The sequence below is a fragment of the Rana temporaria genome, chromosome 3 (assembly GCF_905171775.1).
Source record: "Rana temporaria chromosome 3, aRanTem1.1, whole genome shotgun sequence".
Classification (NCBI taxonomy): domain Eukaryota; kingdom Metazoa; phylum Chordata; class Amphibia; order Anura; family Ranidae; genus Rana; species Rana temporaria.
Genome location: NC_053491.1, coordinates 235,836,842 through 235,859,449, shown reverse-complemented (window position 1 = coordinate 235,859,449; position 22,608 = coordinate 235,836,842). Strand labels below are relative to the sequence as shown.

General features: G+C 40.4%; 1 protein-coding gene across 2 annotated transcripts in view; it reads left to right on the top strand.

Annotated features, from left to right (window-relative positions):
• The first annotated feature begins 8,381 nt into the window (after positions 1–8,381).
• LOC120932238 overlaps positions 8,382–22,608 on the top strand; it is a 29,097-nt gene continuing 14,870 nt past the window's right edge. For both annotated transcript variants that reach the window (XM_040344487.1, XM_040344486.1), the window contains exons 1-6: positions 8,382–8,490; positions 15,757–15,797; positions 15,903–15,968; positions 17,882–17,956; positions 20,055–20,105; positions 21,796–21,837. In XM_040344487.1, coding sequence (XP_040200421.1) covers positions 8,448–8,490; positions 15,757–15,797; positions 15,903–15,968; positions 17,882–17,956; positions 20,055–20,105; positions 21,796–21,837 — 318 coding nt within the window. In that variant the 5' untranslated portion in view covers positions 8,382–8,447. The remainder of the gene's footprint in view (positions 8,491–15,756; positions 15,798–15,902; positions 15,969–17,881; positions 17,957–20,054; positions 20,106–21,795; positions 21,838–22,608) is intronic.

The window sequence follows — 22,608 nt, the reverse complement described above, 5'->3', positions numbered from 1 at the left end:
TTTACGTTGTTAAGTCGTCCGCAATTACGACTTTACATCATTTACGTTCACGTCGAATCCAATACGTCCTTGCGGCATACTTTGGCGCAATACACACTGGGATATTTTACGGACGGCGCATGCGCCATTCAAAAAAAACATAAAAAACGCGGGGTCAAGGAAAATTAAAATAAAACACACCCCCAACATCCCCATTTGAATTACGCGGCCTTACGCCACAACACATACGTTACGCCGCCGTAAATAAGGGTGCAAGTTCTTTCTGAATACAGAACTTGCGCCCAAAGTTACAGCGGCGTAACGTATCTCCGATACGTTACGCCGGTATAAAGATACGCTCAGGTATCTGAATCCGGCCCAATATTTTTTACTTTTTGCTATAATAAAAAAAATTCTCAGTTTAGGCCGATACATATTCTTCTACATATTTTTGGTAAAAAAAATAAAATAACAATAAGCGTATATTGATTGGTTTGTGCAAAAGTTATAGGCCCGGATTCACAAAGCACTTACGCCGACGTATCTCGAGATACGCCACGTAAGTGTAACTATGCGCCGTCGTATCTGTGCACAGTGCCCACAATCTGAGAAACGCTTAAAAATAGGCTTCATCCGACCGACGTAACTTGCCTACACCGTCGTATCGTGGGCGCATATTTACGCTGGGCGCATTTTCCGCTCCCATTGATTTTCTATGCACATATGCAAATGAGGGAGATACGCCGATTCACGAACGTAGTTGCACCCGGCGCATAATATACGCGGTTTGCGTAAGTCATACGTCCGGCGTAAAGTTATTCCCCATATAGGAGGCGCAACTCATGCAAAGGTATGGACCAGGGAACAGAGCCGTCGTATTTTACGTCGTTTACGTTGTACGTGAATATGGCTAGGCATAGGTTACATTCACGTCGTAGGCAGTGATTCGACGTATACTCGGCTGATGTTTCGAAGTGATTCTGAGCATGCGCACTGGGATGCGACCACGGGACGGCGCATGCGCCGTTCGTTTTAAAGCAGGGATTCACCCCAAAAAAAAATTCTAACATTACATTGAGCCGAGTTGTGATAATGACATTATGCTGACCTTTTTAATTTTATTGCCGTACATACCGTTTTATCTATATTTTTACCACGGCTTCCGGGTATGTAATCTGCGGGACTGGGCGTTTCTATTCACATGCTAATTGATTGACATGCTTCCGACCGGCGCATACGGCATGTCACAAGTTGGCGAAAGAAGCCGAACGTCAGTGCGCAGGCGCCGTATAGAGCCGACTCGCAGTCCAGCTTCTTTCGGCAACTCGTGACGCGCTGTATGCGCCGGTCGGAAGCATGTCAATCAATTAGGAACGCCCAGTCCCACAGAATCCATACCCGGAAGCCGCGGTGAACATATATATATAAAACGGTATGTACGGCAAGGAGATTAAAAAAAAACAGCCGATTGTCATTCTAACAACTCGACTGAATGTAATGTTAACATTTTTTTTGGGGGTGATCCCCCGCTTTAAGTGGTTAAAAAAAACATGCTAAATCGATGAGTCGACAGATTTCCATGAATATATAACATATACAGTACATCAAGTCTTCGGATTACCATTCAATTAGAGAGAGAGAGAGTTTGTTTTATACTGTTTCTGTTTATATAATTTATTATTTTGATTATAACAATTGTGTGTATATATATATATTTATAAATACCTTTTTCCCTTTTTTTTTATAAGTGATTAGATTATCTCTGTTCTCAGCTGTAGCTGGGAAAAGAGAAACAGCAACACACTTATCTTCCCAGTGAATAGCTATGCAGGTAGCACATGGCAGCACAAGCCTGATCATTTGATTAGCTTTCAGTCAGCCAGAAAACTGATCATGCTGTGCTCTCATGCCTAGAGTGGTCAGTTGTTAATAGGAAAGTAGATGGGCTGGCAGGAACACCAGGTATTTCCCACAAAGGGGCACAGGTAATGGAAAAAATACACCCCCCCCCAAGCTAGTTATTATTTTTTTAATTCTGCACTGACTGTCTTTGAAATTGCCCCAGCCCCTGTTCAAATACATTTCGGGGACAAAACTGGGGACAGACTTGGTCAGGGGACAGTGTCCTCAATCAGGGGACTGTCCCCTGAAACCGGGGATGTCTGGTCACCCTTTATTAGAGCCTCCTCTAGAAAAAGGTCAGATAAAGGACAGATAAAGGGAATCCCCAGCCATGTGTTTACAAATTAAAGTAAAGCAACTAAAGCAGTCATTTGCCAGCATACAAAAGTGCCACTTCACAGGCAGGTTTTTAGGACACTCCAGGCATGTTATTTAAGGCCTGGTTCACACCAATGCATTTTTTTGTGCATTTTCAGTTTTGCAGAAACATACTACAGTCAATTTAACGTGGTTTCCTATGGGTCACTTTCACATCTGTGCATTTTATGGAAAGGGCCAGGGACTTTTTTTCTGTTTTTTGGTTCCGTAAACTTAAATGGATAAAAAATGCTTATTGAAAAAAGCAAAATGCACCGGAAATATGCAAATTGGAAAGGTGTGAACCAGGCCTAAAGGAATTTTGCAGTTCATGGGCCGGATTCAGAAACGAGATACGACGGCGTATCTCCTGATACGCAGTCGTATCTCTTAGTGCGTCGGTCGTATCTATGCGCCTGATTCAGAGAATCAGTTACGCATAGATATCCCTAAGATCCGACTGGTGTAAGTGTCTTACACCGTCGTATCTTAGGCTGCATAATCACACTGGCCGCTGAGTGGCGCTTCCGTATAGTTACGTATAGTTACGTATAGTTACGCGAGGAATATGCAAATGTGCTAGATACGCCAATTCGGAAACATACGTCCCGCCGGCGCATTTTTTTACATCGTTTACGTTAGGCTTTTTTCGGCGTATAGTTACCCCTGCTATATGAGGCGTAGCTAATGTTAAGTATGGCCGTCGTTCCCGCGCCGAGTTTTGAATTTTTTACATCGTTTGCGTAAGTCGTTCGCGAATACGGCTGTACGTCGAATCCAATACGTCCTTGCGGCATAATTTGGAGCAATGCACACTGTGATATTTTACGGACGGCGCATGCGCCGTTCAAAAAATACGTCAAAAACGCGGGGTCAAGTAAAATTTTAATAAAACACGCCCCCAACATCCTCATTTGAATTACGCGGCCTTGCGCCGCCACACATACGTTACGCCGCCGTAACTAAGGGCGCAAGTTCTTTCTGAATACAGAACTTGCGCCCAAAGTCACAGCGGCGTAACGTATCGGAGATACGTTATGCCGGAAGAAAGATGCGCGCATCTTTCTGAATCCGGTCCCTTCTGTTTACCGTAAATCATTTTTAAAACGTGCTGCTCCCCAAAAAATGTTTTATTTTTAGTCTTGTTTTCGCTTTTGTACATGACCCCCAGAGCAGTACCCAGTCCCCCATGTAATTTTTTTTTACTTACCATTGCCTATTAGCCTAGGAAATGGCCATTATTGTTTTTAACATTGGGCTCCCAGTGACCTCAATAGGATTCGAATTTGGTACCCAAAGTTTGGTCATGTTCTGTGAACCTACCATAGTTAATCTCATCCCTAATTCTCATCTGTTTTGAGTTGTGTGCGGTGCTTAAAAAAGTTTTGCTTTTCAACATCCTTCTACATTCAAGCAAATTGGGATGGTTCCATGCCATTTACTGGAGATAGGAGAAATTATTAAGAAAATACCGGTAATAGGATAGAGAGGGTAGCCAAACAACTCCTTTTAATTAAGGGAAGCTTATGCCAATATGAAGGCACTTTGCTTTTAAAGTACAAACTCAATTTTATTTGAGGTTCAGCGTTTTCGATCGAATTCTCAAACCCTGTATAGGAGGGAAAAAATATATTTTATTGCCCTCGCGGAAGACAGATAAATGTTTTGGAGGAACTTCCTATGCATATAATTCCCAGCAGCGTAATTATGTTTTATACATAACAAAATAAAATACTGCTGGCCAATACATTTTTGCTTATGCAGGAGAGCATCTATTGAGTCAAGTTAATTTGGATTGTTGCTTGAGCGCATAAAGTTACTTCTGTAAGTAACTTTGTTTTTAACCGTTTATAACCGTTGAAATTGAAATTTGTCTTTGAATTTAGTTTTTTGTTTGTGAATCTAACTGGTACAATATTTTCCTTGGATTGTTATCTGTACATATGTTTAAAGCGGAGGTCCACCCACCGCTACAAAAATTAAAAACCAGCAGATGCCCATACTGCAGCTGCTGGCTTTTAATAATAGGACACTTACCTATCCTGGATTCCAGCGATGTCGGCAAAGCAGCTGATGTTTCCATCAGCTGTCAGGTGCTGACGCCGCCATTGTGGGTAAGGGTACCCGGAAGTGTAGCCTTAACCCTACTGCGCATGCGTGAGGCCTGCTCCTCTCTCCTACTGGCCCGGCGACAGGGGGAAGAGGAGGGAGCCGAGCCGTGACTTCAATATCTGGGCTGTGGCTCCTGGAAGTGGGAAAAGGATACCTGTCAAAGACAGGTATCCTGTCCCTCCTTCACCCCATAAGGTGGCAATTGTGGCACGGGAAGGGGGGAGAAAAAAAATGAGCGGAAGTTCCACTTTTGGGTGGAACTCCGCTTTAATAAGCTTGATGAACTTTATAGCTGCAAAAGCTCATTATTACCATGACATGAAGTCAATTTCTTTGCAGTTTAAATACTTCTTCCATGATAACTTCTATATACAGTATATGGCATGGCTATATAATGGCAACAAATATAGTTTGTTTAAAGTGATACTAAAGTCTCTGTTTTTTTTTCATTTATAAATAACAAACATGTTGTAGTTACCTGCCCAGATCCTCCTCTTCTCGGGTCCCTCAACAGCACCCCGGGCCTATTGGAGCACCTGAGCAGAGCTGCCGCTCTGTGTGTCCATTCAGACACGGAGCCGTGGTTCAGCCCTGCCCCCCTCTCTACTCATTTGTTTGACAGCAGTGGTAGCCAATGGCAACACGTTATCTCAGCCAATGAGGAGGAAGAGTCCTGGGCAGCCGAGACTCTCCTGCAACATCGCTGGATCTAGATGGACCTCAGGTAAGTATTAGGGGGGCTGAGGGGACTGCTGCACACATAAGTTTTTTTTTTATATCTTGATGCATAGAATGCATTAATATTATAAATGTTCTCACTTTGCAACCACTTTAATAAATTCTCATATCTGGCATACTGCAGTCATTAATTACGCTTTATTTAAAAAACAAGTACTTTTCCACTGACTGTATAATCATGCTAAAGAAGCCAAAAAGTTTTTTTGTTTGTCTGTTAAAATGTATTTTTTTTTGCTAGTTTATATGTTTTTGCCGAACTCCAAAAATCCAAAGTCCCCATTTTAAAGGCGTATATGAAAGTAAGTGGCCATAAAAAGGGTATGGTGGTCCGCATACTGCCCTGGGGGACATGTTTTAATGCAAAAATGTTTTTTTTTTTAAAGATCAATTTTGCAGGAGCAGTGATTTTGATGATGCTTAAAGTGCAACAATTAAAATGAAAAATTCCTTTAAATAAAGTGCCATGGGGGTTCCCTTAGTCTGCCTGTAAAGTAGCCCATCTATAGCATGTATAGAACATGCTGCAGCAAAAAAAAGGAAAAAAGAGTGAAATTACATTTAAATTTCTGGCAACACAATACCATTGCCGACAATAGAATTAAAAAAAAAAATGACGTGGGCCCCCCCAAATCCATACCAGACCCTAATCCGAGCACACAGCCTGGCAGGTCAGGAGAGGGGTGAGCGAGCGCCCCCCCCTCTTGAACCTAACCAGGCCATATGCCCTCAACCCAAAGCACCTTGTCCCCATGTTGATGGGAACAAGGGCCTCACCCCCTCAATCCTGTGTGATGGTTGGGGGGATGCAAGCAGGGGGCTTATCAATATCTGAAAGCCCCTTTTTAACAAGGGTGTCCTCAGATCTAACCCCCCCCCCCAATGTGAAGAATAAAAAATACAAAAACAGTCTCCCCCGATGTAAATCCATCGTTAATCATGACACCTGCCGCATTGCCGGACCCGAAAAAGAAAAAAAAATCTCTGCCATCAGCTAAGGCTGAATGCCTCCTTCACAGTTTGACAGTCCTTATATAGGTAAGAGCAGGGCCACCTGGCGATGTCAAAAGGGGGTGGTGCCATCATGTGACATCGCCAACTGTGAAACCGCAAGCCAGGCATTTGGCGGTTTGCCTTAGTTGACGACGGAGCATTTTTTGGGGGGGAGGGTCCTGCGGTGGTAGTGGCGTTGTGACTGACGATAGGTCTACATTGGGGGGGACATTGTTTGTTTGTTATTTTTTAATAAAGGAATTGTCAAAAACTGTCTCTGTGTTTTTATTACTTTTGACACTTTTTTTTGGTGTACTGATACTATGTACCCCATACTCATTCACATGGGGGGGCAAGATCTGGGGTCCCCTTGTTAAAGGAGGCTTCTAGATTCTAATAATCCCCCTGCCTGCAAACCCCCACAACCACAGCCCAGGGTTGTGGAGATGAAGCCCTTGTCCCCATCAACATGGGGACAAGGTGCTTTGGGGTGGGGGGCCAGAGCCTCCACTGCCCCAAAGCACCCACCCCCCCATGTTAAGGGAATGTGGCCTGGTATGGTTCAGGATTGGGGGAGCTCACACCCCCCCTCCCTGGCTTGCCAAACTGCTTGCTCCGATAAGGGTCTGCTACTGTATTGTTGTTGGGGGGGTCTCCACAACATTTTATTTTTTTGAGGTAGGGTTCCCCTAAAATCAATACTAAACCTAAAGACCTGGTATGGCCTGGGGGGGGGGGGTGCACCACTCTGTTTTTATTTTCACTTTTTTATTGACGGCAATGTTTTTTTATTGATCTTGATCTGCCAGCAGTGAAGCCCATTGACAGCTAACTAATGACTCATCCATTGTTAAGGTGGTTGTAAAGTCAGAAGGTTGTTTATCTTCATGCATTCTATGCATGAAGATAAAAACCTTCTGTTTGCAGCAGCCCTCCTCAGCCCCCCTAATACTTACATGAGCCCATATAAATACAGCCATGTTGCAGCAGTATCTTGGCTTCCCGTGACTCTCCCTCCTCATTTACTGAGACACCAGCATGGCACCATTGGTTCCGCTGCCAGCAATCAAAGTCAGTGAGCCAATAAGGAGAGAGAGGGGCGGGGCCAAACCGTGGCTCCGTGTCTGAATGGACAAACAGTGCTGCAGCTCGGCTCGGGTGTCCTCCCATAGCAAGCTGCTTGCTGTGGGGGCACTCAGCAGGAGAAAGGGGTCAGTAGTGCCCACTAGAGGGACCCGAGAAGATGAGGATCTGGCTTCTCTGTGCCAAACCACTGCACAGAGCAGGTAATATAACATGTTTGTTGTTTTTTCATTAAAAAAAAATTGGACTCTAGTATCACTTTGAGGGTGCCACAGTTGGGTTCCCAGCCTGCTTGTTGACAAACATCTATTCACTGCGCCCAGATTGGGCAAAGCTTTGCCCAATCAGGGCTTAGAATGCGCTGTGCAGCTTGCAGTGCATTGCAGGGCAACTAGCAGGGCGAATTCCTGCCAAATGCCCTGTAAATTTGGGGGTTTGCTGAAAAGATGAACAGGCGATGTTCGGGCCGGACTTTTGCTCAGCCCGAAAAGTTTGCCCAAGTGTTGACATGCTATCTGACACACCCAAACATGGCAGGGTCAGAATGCACTGTCCTCATGGAACATCCGTGTACCATTTTCTAAAGAGATACAGAGATTGTGTTTCCAATGAGCATGTGCATTCATATAATGTGATCCTGCAATACAAGCATGTGCATTTGCTCTTGTTAATTTAGTTTAGTAAGTCGAGGTCAGTATCTTACTGGCTCTAAAAGGAGCCATTGACATTGTAAGCTGATCATAATTTACATATATTAATATAATGTTATATAACTTTTGTGAAATATCATTTTTATTTTTATTTTTTTAATTAAGTGATTTTGATGATTGTTTCAGGTTTCAGTTTGTAACTGTCTACATGATTTGTAATTAAAGCCACAAACATCAGCATTTAGACAATTGTGTATGTGAATCAGTGTTCACAGTTAATCTAGTCTGATATTATAATTGTGATATAAGCTTCACTATGTAAACCAAATGTGAAAGGATATCAGATCTTTGTATGTAACATGACTGTGACAAATGCAAACAGATCTGAGGAAACATATTGTTCTTTAGCGATGACAGAAATATCTGCAATGACAAATGTAAAACTGTGAAGACAAATAGAAATGTCTGGCAATGCTTTTTTTCTGCTTTATGCCAAGCAGTGACAAAATGAAGTAGGAGGAATCATCTCTGAACATGAGCAGTATCAGGGTATAAAAAGAGACTTACTGAAAATATTAGTCTCAGATATTTGGTTGGGCATTTTTCTAAGATACCCTCTAGCCAATAATCTCAGCCATGAAGATCACACTAGCATTCCTCCTTTTGGGCACCTGTATTGGTAAGATTTATAAAAAAAAATAAAAAATTCTTACATCTTTAAGAATAGTTCTGCAGAATTAATGTCCATTAGAGTGTATATGTTTTATATATCTGAAACATTTCATAACCTATTTATTTCAGGTAATTACCAATATTATTACATACATTAACCCCAATAATATATTATACATAACAACATTTTTTTGTATTATTATTTTTTTTAATACTACAATGTTTTGTTATTTGCGTGTTTCTTAGGTAACCCTGGCAGTATGATTTGGCGTTTTATATTGTAGGCCTGCAATTCTTAGAAATAACTCACTTAAATCTGTCCAAACAAGAGTCTAGTAGATATTCCGGGTATGATAAAGTTTGAAACACAAAATCATAATATGTAATATAATAAATAACTATAAATAATTATAACAAATAATAATATAATTATTAATACATTTTATTCAATTATGTAATCAAATCAAAAACACTGAAATTTGCTCAGTTGCAGAATTGTAGCTGTTGTTACTTTCAGTGTCTGATGATGAATTTTCCCTCAAATCACTATGGCTCAAATGATTCTAATTCACTATCACTGTTTTCTAGCTGGTCTAAAACTGCTTTTGACGTAAAGGGACACTTTTTTGGTTGCCATGGACATTCTCAAGTTCCCAGGCAGAAAGAACTGTATATATAATATAAAAGTGCATGCAGGGCACTGGACAGACCACTAGGGACAAAGGGGAGGTGAAATGATTTGATACAGTAAAGTAATCTGTAAGATTACAGTGTACTGTATGTGTTATGCATTTTTCACTTTTTTGAATTTGTCACCGGGCTCCGCCCCCATGCATCATTACACTGGCAGGGGACGGAGCCCGACAAATAATTTTACCGGAATACTGCGATGCAATAAAAATTCACCCCGAGCCCAGCTCGGGATTACCGCCAGGGAGGTTAATGAAAATAAAAATTACAAGGAATTTGGTTAAGATAAATAATAAATTAGCTTTTAGATCTCTTTAAAACGAAATTGTGGTCAAAATTAAACCAGTAGAGTAAGGCCCCTTTCACACTGAGGAGTTTTTCAGGCGGTTTAGCGCTAAAAATAGTGCCAAAATACCGCCTGAAAAACTCCTTCCCTGCAGTCTCAATGTGAAAGCCTGGGGCCTCATACACACAACCGAGTTTCTCTGCAAAAACCATCAAGAAACTTGCTGTTTTTTTTTTTTGCAGAGGAAACCGGTCGTGTAGACTTTTCGAAGAGGAAACTGTTGAGGATCTCGTTGAGCTAAAAAGAGAGCATGTCTTCGTTTTCCTCGACGGCAATGGAGAAATTTGGCTCGCCGAGATCCTCGACAGCCTAACAAGGAACTTGACGAGCAAAACGATATGTGTTTCGCCCGTCGAGTTTCTCGGTCGTCTGTACGAGGCCTGAGGGCTTTCACATTGAGGCGATACGCTGGCGGGACCGCTCCAAAAGTCCTGCCAGCAGCATCTTTGGAGCGGCGAGAGGAGCGGTGTGTTTATCGCTCCTTCAACGCTTCTTCCCATTGAAAGCAATGGGCACTGCGGTAATACGGTACTAACCCTTTTTCGGCCGTTAGCGGGGGTTAATACTGCACCGCTAGTGGCCAAATACCGCCGCAATTCTGCGGCAATTCAGATGGTATAACGCCGCTAAAAATAGCATCGCTATACCGCCACCGCACATCCCGCCCCAGTGTGAAAGGGGCCTTTAGCTGGCCATACACTCATACACATTTCTTTAATGAATTAATCTACCAATGAGGCTATTTTACTGTCTTTTCAATAAAGTTTATTGAAAAAATAAGTGATTATACAAAACCAAGAAAGAAAACAGGAAAAGATATAGAAACAATGGTAATTCCACATGAAGGAGTATGTGGCAACTAAATTGATATAAATGAAACCTGTTAACACATAAATCTAAGAAAATTGTTAAGTTTCTCAAACCAATTAGTCCAATCATACCAGTTATGTTACACTGAGGGGTTAATTTACTAAAGGCAAATAGACTGTGCACATTGCACGTGTCCTCTGCAAGTACAGTTGCTCCAGGGTTTAGTAAATGAGGTGAAGCTTCACTTCCTTCCCTCTCAATACGAGTTTGGATTGTATGTTGTTTTTGTTGTCTTTGTTGTTAGTATATAAATTAAATAAAAAGATGATTTGATAAAAAAAAAAAAAAAAAGCTTGGATGATGGAAGTCAGCAGAGCCTCTGCTCATTTACTAAGCTCTGGAGCAACTGCTGTTACAGAGTGCAACTGCAATTTGCAAAGTGCACATTCTTTTTGGCTTAAGTAAATCAGCCCCTGAGTGTAACCAACCTTTGCTGGAGGCAAGCATACGCTCATATAGACCATGAGTTTGCACTATGGATATGACATCTGATCTAGACAGAATTCCATTGGTGGACTATGGCTAATATTGCAGCTATTATTATATGGGTAATAAGGCATCTCACAGGGGGTGGTAAATGCCCCAAGACTACATTCAACAGGGCTAATTCTGGTGTGGGCATGATACAGAATTTAGTGACCTCAGGGGCTATTTGAAAGGTTTCTGTCCAGAAGTATGAAATTACAGCGCATGACCAGAGCATATGAAATAGGGTACCAGTGGTCCCACAATTTCTCAAGCAAAGAGGAGAAATAGAGGGGGTCAAACTTACTTAAACAATGGGACCTAATATATCAGTGGAGATTAATTTTGTGGGAAAGTTTCCAGAGGCTATTGTATTTTGACAGCCGACTGGACTGCAACCACTGGGCAAAATTTGGGCTATGAAGGTCTAGCTTAAAAGTGATTGTGAGGCCAGGTTCACACCTATGCAAATTGAGTGCGGTTTAAACCGCATCTAATTCGCAGGACATTTCAAAATACATTGTTTTCAATGAGGCTGGTTCACATATGTGCGATGCATCCGCACTGCGTATTGCCTCCAAACCGCATGCGGTTTTTATGTCTTGCGGTGCGGCTCAGGTGCGAATTCAGTCCCATTATCTTCTATGGGTATGCATCTAATTCGCACATGTGTTCAGTTCTCTGCAGGAATTTCTCTCATTCAGCTCAATACAATTCTCCCCCACTCTCCTCTCACCCGGAACTTCTCCCAGGTCTCCAAATTCGCACCTGATCTGCAGCTAAACCGCAGTTGATCTGCAGAACACCCTCTAGAGAAATTCGCAACGAGAACGCAGCTCCAAAACGCAACGCACTAGTGTGATTCCGGCCTAAATGATCACCTTGTAAAACAACCCTGTACTTCTTTTACAGTCAGCAATGTACTGTCAGTCTATATGTAGAATTGTTGTCATTCTAATTGGTTTAGCAAAGTTAAAGGGGTTGTAAAGGTTTGTTTTTTATTTTCTAAATAGGTTCCTTTAAGCTAGTGCATTGTTGGTTCACTTAACCTCCCTGGCGGTATGATTCTGTCTGGAATTACGTACCAAAAGCGGTACAATTATTTTGCAAGGAAATTTGGCATTTTATACTGTAGGCCTGTAATTTTTAGGAATAACTCACTTAAATCTGACCAAACAAGAGTCTTGTAGGCATCCCGGGTATGATTTTTTTTTTAAAACAAAATTATAAATTATAATATAATAGATAATTATAAATAATTATAACAAATAATAATATAATTATAATAAAAATTATTCAATAATGTAATCAACTCAAAATCACTGAAATTTGCTCAGTTGCAGAATTGTCGCTGTCATTACTTTTATTTTTTTTATGACGTATTTCCCCACAAATCGCTATCGCACAATTCTGCAAGTGATTATAATTTATTATCGCTGTTTTCTAGCTGATCTAAAACCATTTTTGACATAAAGGGACACTTTTGGACAATCTACAGTTTGCAGGGAGAAAGAACAGTTTTTATTATATAAAAGTACATGTAGGGCACTGGGCAGACCACTAGGGACAAGGGGTGTGTGTATTTTTTACATACAGTACTGTAATCTATAAGATTACAGTATACTGTGTGTATAGTGTTTGTTTACTTTTTTTAATTTGGCGCCGTTCTCTGCCCCCGTGCGTCGTAACGTCGCAGGGAACGGAGATCGGCGGCACACGGGGACACTGTGAATCGAGCGAGGAGGACCCACTCGCTCACACAGCGGGGATGCATCACTGGATCCAGGGACAAGGTAAGTAACTTGCCTGTGGATTCAGCGAGCAGGTAAGCCGCGTCGCTGCACACTTTGCACGTCCACCCCGAGCGTGACTCGGGGATACCAATCCTAACATGGAAAACCCACCCCGAGTCACGCTCGGGTTTACCGCTAAGGGGGGTTAACTTTTCCTTCGATTTCCCTTCTAAATGTTTTTCTTCTTTGTTTTCTTTGTCTGAATTTCTCACTTCCTGTTCCTCCTCAGTAAGCTGTTCTGGCTGACTAACCACCGCTCGGATGATGGTGGCAAATTTACTGAGGAGAAACAGGAAGTGAGAAATTCAGACAAAGAAAAAAAAACATTTAGAAGGGAAATCAAAGGAAAGTGTAAGTAAACCAACAATGCACTAGCTTAAAGGAACCTATTTTGAAAATAAAAAATGAACCTTTACAACCCCTTTAAGTCACATGCAAAAATACTGACAAAAATGCAAAAATGCTTGATATCCCAAGGCTGCTCAGTGCTCCTAGTTCATTATTATCTGTGGCTTACTTTTACATAGTTATCCTTTTTTTCCACACCCCTTGCCCCACTTCCATCTTTCCAGCACTTCCAAAATCGTATACTTACCCCTCCATGCACCTGCCAGATCCATGCACACAGGAAACAACTGATATTCTACAAGCTCCTGGATAAATCTGTATGTCTTTTGCACATGCACCAACAATTGCAGTCATTTCTATGGAGGGTCTATCTTGCCTTCTATCGGTAGAAGGCCTCTCTGTAAGAAAAAAATCGTATATTTTCATTCATGCATGGAAGAAGTGCAGGGCTAGCAGGGAGAGTTTGCAGTGGGGGCTGTGCAGATTCTCATGGGGCAATGTGACAGGGGAATGGTCAGGTGAGCGTAAGAAGCATGGCTAAAGGGAAGGGGGAGACTGGGGTGAAATTACAGGATAACTTTATAAAAGTTAATGTACCGGTATGCTTTTATATCACCATCACCAAGTGTCCATAGATGCAAACAAGACTAGAGACAGATTTATCTATTGCAGTGCTGTTTGCTTTCTTTTTGTTTGTGCAAGAGCCAACTGCAATGAATACTGCAATGTATACAGACAACTACAGTACATAGGAATCATCAGCTATCATGGTGAGCATTTTCTCACACTAAAGCACATTAGTGCAACCTAATCATTCTTCAGCACTATTATTATATTGTACTAATAACTTTAACTATATGTAAAAATCAAAGATGGATATGGCATGTATCCTGCTCTCTATAGTATCCCTATTGTATTGATCTCTCTGTCCACATTGTAGGAATCCTAGTTTCCTGTCTCATTGACAGATGTCAGGCTAAACAAGAAATTAATGAAATGTCCTCAGTCCTCAGTATTTGACAGGTGATGAAGAAAGTGGTAAGGAGTAATTCCTTGAGAGTTCAGTTGAGAATACATGGCACGTGAGGATGTTATTGCTGTCTTTGTGCCCATAAGGGATATTTCCTCTCATTTTCTGTTCATGTGATAGGCATCAGATAGGACTGTAAGGCCTCGTACACACGTCCGAGGAACTCGACGGGCAAAACTCATTGTTTTGCTCGTCGAGTTCCTTGTGAAGCCGCCGAGGATCTCGGCGAGCCGAAATTTCCCATTAAACAACGAGGAAATAGAGAACATGTTCTTTATTTCCTCGCCGAGATCCTCGTCGGCTTCCTCGGCCAAAAGTGTACACCCGCCCGGGTTTCTCGGCAGAATTCAGCTCCGACCAAGTTTCTGTCTGAATTCTGCTGAGAAGCTCGGTCGTGTGTACGGGGCCTAAGAGAGGAAAATTCTTCTGTATGGGGATGAAGACAGCATATCTGATAGAAAAATTTCATCAATATGGACATGTGTTTAAAACACAAAAGAAGTATGAATCCCTCCCTACTCTATACACATATATATATATATATATATATATATATATATATATATATATATATATATATATATATATATATATATATATATATATATATATATATATATATTGAGGGAATTGGACCTCACTATTCACCCCTGGACAATCTTCATGCTGGTCATTCAGCAGGTATTAACCATGGTATAATACTTATGGACAGACTAAAGATGAAACAAACTTCCTAAATCAGGTAGAATTAAGAAACCTGACCCGAAAACAGATTACTATTATGCTTTGGGAACATACACCATTGTTACTTTAACCTGCCTGGCGGTATTCCCGAGTCTGACTCTGGGTTAGATTTTCCTGCTGCGAGCGGTAACCCCGAGTCAGACTCGGGCTTGCCTCGCTAGATCCACAGGCTTGGTTTACTTACCTTGTCCCTGGATCCAGCGATGCCACCGCGCTGTGTGAGCGAGCGGGACCTCGCTCGATTCACACAGCGTCCTCCTGTGCCGCCGATCTCCGTTCCCTGCGACGTTACGACGCACGGGGACGGAGAACGACGCCAAATTCAAAAAAGTAAACAAACACTTTACATACAGTATACTGTAATCTATACAGTACTGTATGTAAAAAAAACACACACCCCTTGTCCCTAGTGGTCTGTCCTGTGTCATGCATGTCATTTTATATAATAAAAACGTTTCTTTCTCCCTGCAAACTGTAGATTGTCCATAGCAACCAAAAGTGTCCCTTTATGTCAAAAATAGTTTTAGATCAGCTAAAAAATAGCGATAATAAATTATAATCACTTGCAGAATTGTGCGATAGCGATTTGTGGGGAAATTCGTCATAAAAAAAAAAAAAAATAATGACAGCGACAATTCTGCAACTGAGCAAATTTCAGTGATTTTGATTTGATTACATTATTGAATAATTTTTATTATAATTATATTATTATTTGTTATAATTATTTAGAATTATTTATTATATTATAATTTATAATTTTGTTTTTAAAAAAATGTCATACCCGGGATGCCTATTAGAATCTTGTTTGGTCAGATTTAAGTGAGTTATTTCTAAAAATTACAGACCTACAATATAAAACGCCAAATTTCCTTGCAAATAATGGTACCGCTTTCAGCATGTTTTTTCTGAAAGTATCATACCGCCAGGGAGGTTAACTCCACAAGACCCTACTGTTTCTAAAATAGTGTTTAATGCTTCTTATTGTAGCTTTTACCAATGCAAGATCCGTCCCGAAAAAAACTGCGCATGTAAGTAATATTTTTTTTCTAGATAATTGACAATTGTTTTTTCTACAATTCTTCTAGAAATAAAATTAAAAAAGGCTATATTTCTTTGTTTTCAATGTTCTTCAGGAAGCCGAATCACTTTCTCATGTGCGTATGTTGGCCCTATCATATAACAGATGGCGTGAATATCAGGTAATGTAAAAATTAAAATGTAAGAAAATTAGATATATTAGGTCTTGTGTTTCCAGTAAAGAAGAAAGTGTGTTCTAAACATCCATACAATGTGTTTGAAAAGATCTGTCCACCCAAAATCATTTCATGGAGAAGGACAGTAGTTTGACCAACCAGCAGATTCTTATATATTTCCAAATTTACTATGATGAAAAATTTGGATTTACAAGGACCACCCACCTACAGTAGCCATTATAATTGCGTTTACTTTTCCAACTATCATTTTAATTTATTTAATGCTACAGACAAGCAGAAAGAGTGAATTTCTTTAGCACGATGAGATAAAATGTTGACAACTACAAAGGCAGATGGTTGTCGGAAATTTACAGAAACCAAATTTTAGTCTTTGTTGTGATCTGTTGTGAATTTTGAAAAGAACTCAAAAAGAATTAAAAAAGGAATAAAACCAAACATACAGAGCCCTTGCATTGGCTGCATACCAAAATATCAGAATGAGGGGAGATAATGCAGAAATAATAACTGGGCATCTTTGTTTCCAATATCTCACCAGGGTATGTGAATTGGTGAACCTTGATTTGATCCACATTTTACACAGGAAGATATCCCCCTTATACCGATTGTATGTAGGAATTTTGTTAGGATTTGGGTGATTTGTAAATGTAAATTGATGTTGTACTTGAAGGTGAGATACAGCACTAGGCAAAAGATCTAAAGGTAAAACCATAGATTTATCAAAATTTACTAACAACCCAGATAATGTACCAAAATCTCATAATAAGGACATCATCTTCACATTGAAAGAGTGGGTGTTCACCAGAAACAAGACGTTATCATTAACTATTTTGAGGATAAATTACTTAAAGTGGTAGTAAAGGCTTTTTTTTAATTATACCTACAGGTAAGCCTATAATAAGGCTTATCTGTAGGTACATTAAATATTTCCTAAATGTGCACCATTTCTGAGATATTAACTTTAGTAGTGCCTGCGACATCATCGATGCATGTGCATTGTGCTCTCAATGGACGTTGTGCCGTCCATAGAAAGAGCCATGCCACGGCCGTGACTCCTGCACACGTGGGCGGGTGTGACATCATCGGGGAAACGCCAAGCAAACAGTGGCTGACCCTGAACCCAAAGGAAGACCGGGTGAAGATGGAAGCCATGTCAGCGGTGACAGCGTGCCGCTTGAGGGCTTCGTTTTTTTTCCAGAATATGGATTTTGCCAAAAATCTTCCTATAAGACTATACAGTATGTGAATGCTTTCTCTGCATGCTTTGTATAGGCCTTCTTTTGTTATAAAACATCCAGAAGACCTGAGATTGATGCTAGGCTTTTACATCTTGGATATAATGTCAGTAACCCCAACAGACTTGTAGCTGTTATTTAGGTGGCATTTTTTTGGAATTCCCCTTCACTGCTCTCATGGCAGCTACATAAAAGGTAGGGAAGTGAGGGGAAAGGCAGAGAAGTTGGGTCAGCACAGGGAGTAATTAGACACTCCATAAAAGGGTTGGGGATGCCAAAAAGGAGTGGGCTGTGCTAGTAAATTAACTTTCCTGAAGTAGTCAAATTATCCAGCATGTTTAAACCCTTTACAACCACTGCAGGTAAGGCTATAATAAGGCCTACCTGTAGCTACCGTGGACATCTCCTAAACCGTATATATTCCCTGTATCCGCATGTGCTGACGACATCTGAAGCACTGAAGCAAAGTGGGTTTACACTTTACCACTTTAAAGGCACATTGCAAATAAAAAAGTATTGTTTATGGAAAGAAAAAATACTGTGTGAACATTTAAAATACTTGATCTGATTAGGTTTAGCATTAATTTGTATTTTCATATTTGAGCTTTTTAGTTCAAGTAGGCCAATAAATATGCCTGAATATAATGTTATGCATTTTTTTTTCAGGAATGTAACAGGTGTTCATCCATTGAAAAGAGTTGCAAGTTGAGAGCCATAATGTCAGATTGCTTCATCATTTTGGTAAATGCTTTCACTTTCTTTATGATATTCTTAAGCATTTTAGAAGAGTAGTCAATAATGTTAATTAGCTTAAAGTTGGTAGTAAAGTTTTCTTTTCTTTTTCTTCTACAAAAATTACTACATATCTTAACCACTTGCCCTCTGGTAGATTTTACCTCCTTCCTGACAAGTCCATTTTTCTATTTATACTGATGTTGTGCATCCACACTTAGGACCAAATACGTGTGAAATAATAAAATACCTCTACTAAAATAGTAGGCAGCCCTAAGAAGGTGCTATACCTTTTAAACTGCTCTAATAAGATGCTATACCTTTTAAGATAGTAGAGGAAACCCACATAGCTTAAAAAATAAAAAAATATATGAAAAAAATAAGTTAAAATCAATTGCACTCCCATGTTCTTTCAATCAATGTTGGACTTGAAGAAGCACATTAACGTGCATCTAACTGGCTGGAAATAATGCCACCAACAGCTGTCACTGATGCATTTCACCCCTCCTCCTGGGCGTTCTCAAAGGCTAAGCTGTTGATAATAGGTGACTTTTTTTATTATGAAAATTCCTCCTTCTACACCAATTTTACTTCCTGTATGATATTTCCTGCCCATGATGTCATACAGTATCTGCTTCCTCCCATGGCCATCATAGGGTGTACTTGGCTTCATATAATGAGAATTTGTATATCCTACATGTTACTACACCCTTAACCCTCTAATGATGTCATATCCGCTTCCTCCCGCAGCCATCATTGAGGCCGGATTCACACTTGTGTGGTGCGAATTTCAGCTCTCTTATCCCTGCAGAGATTTAAGAGAACTGTTCAGCAGATCATCTCTGTTTTAGCTGCGAATTTGGAGACCTGGGAGAGGGGGGAAGTGTATTGAGGTGAATGAGAGAAATCCTGAAGAGAAATGAACACGTCTGCGAATCAGATGCATGCCCATAGAAGATAATGGGCCTGAATTTGCACCTGAGCCGCACCACAATGCCTAGAAAACGCACAAGTTTTTCGGCAATGCGTAGTGCGAATGCATCGCACATATGTGAACCAGCCTCATTGAAATCAATGTATTTTATAATCTTATGCGAATTGGATTCGGTTTAAGCCACAACCAATTTGCATAGGTGTGAACCCAGCCTGAGTGTATTTGGCTTCAAGACAAGATTGATATAATTTTTTCACATAAATAGAGCTTTATTTGGTGGTATTTGATCACCACTGTGTTTTTTTTATATTTTTTTTATTGTCTAAACGAAAAAAGACTGAAAATTTTGAACAAAAATCTAACCCTAATATTTTTTGCTTATTGCTATAACACATATCCAATAAAAAATTTAAAAAATCTTCTTAAAAAATGTAGGCCAAAATGTACAAGTACAAATGTAAAAGGTATTCTGCTACATATAATTTAGTTAAAAAATCACAATAAGTGTATATTGATTGGTTTGGTATAGCGCCTACAAACTATGGTAGAATTATTAATTTATGTGTACTAATATTTGACGGTGATCAGTGACTTATAGTGGGATTGTGATAGTATGGCGGGAAATCTGACATTAACTGACACTTTAGATGCTTTGTGGGAACCAGTGATGCAAATACAGTGATCAGTGCTAATAATATACACTGACACTGTACTAATGACACTGGTTGGGAAGAAGTTAACATCTAGGAACAATCAAAGGGTTAACTATGTGCTTAACAGTGTGTTTACTGTGTGCTGTTTTACAGAGAAAGGAAAACCATCACATCCCTACTGACAGGACAGAGCTCTGTGTTGTTTACATTCACAGAGCTCTGTCCTGTCATCCTCTGCCGATCAGCGGGTCCTGGCCATCAGTCATTGGCCGGGACCCACTGGTCTGCTTGTGGTGTGACTAATCATTTCAAAGGCCAGGGAGGCAGACGTGCAAGCACATCGCCTGCCTGGAAGAGCTGAATCACATATTAGATATTGTAGGAGAGCTGCTCTGCTGCCGTACTCATACATGAGGCAGTCGGCGAGTGGTTAATGTAGAAATTAAAATTGTATTACCATATAGACCATATAAACTGGTTGTCTTAAATAAAATTACTTTTGTTTCTTGTTTTTTTTAAGAATCTTATGGCAAATGACCTTGGAGTCGAAAAGAAAAAACTTCTGTCTGTGGTAAGATATTTATAACCTAAATGCAGGATTTTAAATCCTTTAAGATGGCCTATGCCTGACCTGCACACTTTCAGCTTAGATGGATACTTTTTCCACTGTGGTTATTGTATTCTGACAGCCAGCACCAGCAACTGTCAGAATACCCAAACAGTGCCTGCATCTTATTAGATGCAGTCAGTCTAGGAGGGTAGTAATAGACTAGTAGATCTAGATGGACTTGGCTAACACATTGAAGCTGGGCTTCAGCTAACACTTTATAAGCAGTTACAGCAAATAGTGTTTTCCTTTTTAGGATAAAGGTTTTACATAAAGTTAAAAAAAGCTGACCATTGTAGTCACCTCTGTCCATGGTAAATGGTTTGTCTCAACCCTGCTACTTTTGCCGGACAGCTTGGTCTGTTATAAGTTGAAAATTACAGACTTACTGGCTGGATCACCAGGTGAAAATAAAGGAAAAGCCTAAAAGAAAAATGAATGCAGCCACCACATTTAAAAACTGGTAAGCTGCAAATTAATAATTTGTAACTTTTGGGATGATTACCATTTTAAGTCTGAAATGCATCACCTGATAATAACACCCATATACTGAAACTAACAAGGAGCTATTGTGGACATTGAATGTGATCCTGAGAGTGTCTGGTTCAATGTTTCAGCTTTTCAAATGTATTGCAGTGGAAATTAATACTTAAAAGAGTAGTTTGGGAATAAAATAAATACATAATTAACATTCATACTCACCTAAGTGGATATAGCATTGGTCCGATACTGCATCTGTACCCTGCCACCGCTAAGACCAAGAATTGATTAAATGACCACAGATCACATGGTTCTTGGTCTTCAGTGAGCAGAGAGTTGCTTCCTGCTTTTCCCCTCCAGCGCTCACTGGATCAGCGGCTTTGGAGAGGGAGGTGTGGCTTAGTCAGCTGTCGGTCAGGAATCTGGGTGGATCCCATTTTTAAAGTAAGGATCTCTCCAGAACCTGGACCGATTGAAAATGGGTCACAGGAGTGCAGAATGAAGTGCACTCATGTTATCCATAGTACAAGTGAGGCCCCGTACACACGACCGAGTTTCTCGGCAAAAACCAGCAAGAAACTTGCTGGGAGATATTTTTTTGCCGAGGAAACCGGTCGTGTGTACATTTTCATCGATGAAACTGTCGAGAAACTCGACGAGCCAAAAAGAGAGCATGTTCTCTATTTCCTTGACGGGAATGGAGAAAATTGGCGTGTCGAGTTTCTCGACGGCTTCACAAGGAACTCGACGAGCAAAACGATGTGTTTCGCCTGTCAAGTTCCTCGGTCGTGTGTACGAGGCTTAAGGCTAAAAGGCTTTGGCCCTACTTCCCCTTTAAAAAAATTATAGTTATTATTTTATTTATTTAGAAAAACTGTATTTTATCTATGTATGGTGAGTGTGGATAAGCATGTGACTCACTTCATGCCACAGTGCCAGTGCTTGTTGATTTAGCCCTGTGTAAAATCCAATTGGAGTCACTCGGAGCATAGACAGGAGTTTCTTTCTTGTTGTGGAGCAGAAAATGAGTATGCACAGTTAGGGAGGGCAACTTAAGGGAAACCTATGCATTGCCCTGGCTGTGCAAATATTCACTTTTAGTTTACATACAAATGGAGCAGCTGAAGAATTAGGCATAGGTATTTCAATAATTGTTAAATCTGCTTCTTTTTAGAAAGTTAACGTAAAGATTACTGTTTTGATCGACGCTTTAGAGGTAAGATGTTAATTTTTTTGCATGATTTAGTGTATGTGTTTCTGCAATGGTTTTGTGGAAGTTAGCAACATTACCATAGCATATACAGTATATTGTCAAATATATATTGCCTGCATTTACACGCACATGAACTTTAATGGCATCCCAGTCTTGGTCCGTAAGGTTCAATATTGAGTTGGCCCACCCTTTGCATATAACAGCTTCAACTCTTCTGGGAAGGCTGTCCACAAGGTTTAGGTGTGTCTTTGGGAATGTTTGCACTTCCATAAGTGCATTTGTGAGGTCAGGCACTGATGTTGGATGAGAAGGCCTGGCTTGCAGTCTCCGCTTCATCCCAAAGGTATTCTATCGGGTTGAGGTCAGGACTCTGTGCAGGCCAGTCAAGTTCCTCCACCACAAACTCACTTGGTGGACCTTGTTTTCCCAGAATAGTTAAAGCTGTTGTAGCTGCAAAGGGTGGGCCGACTCAATATTGAACACGCAGACTAAGACTGGGATGCCATTAAAGTTCATGTGCGTATAAAGGCAGGCATCCCATTTCTTTTGACAATATAGTGTATGTTCATTTATTTAAAAATAATGTTTATGCTTTATCAATATAAAAGTGTGGATTGTGTTGAAAAAAACAATCTATGTACTGTATATAGCAACCCCCATAACAATGTTGATACTGAAATTCTATAGAACTCTAATAATTATATAATATAACATTCCTGTGATCACTATTGTGAAGTGCATAAAGAGTATATTCCCCTTTATGAACATTTTATA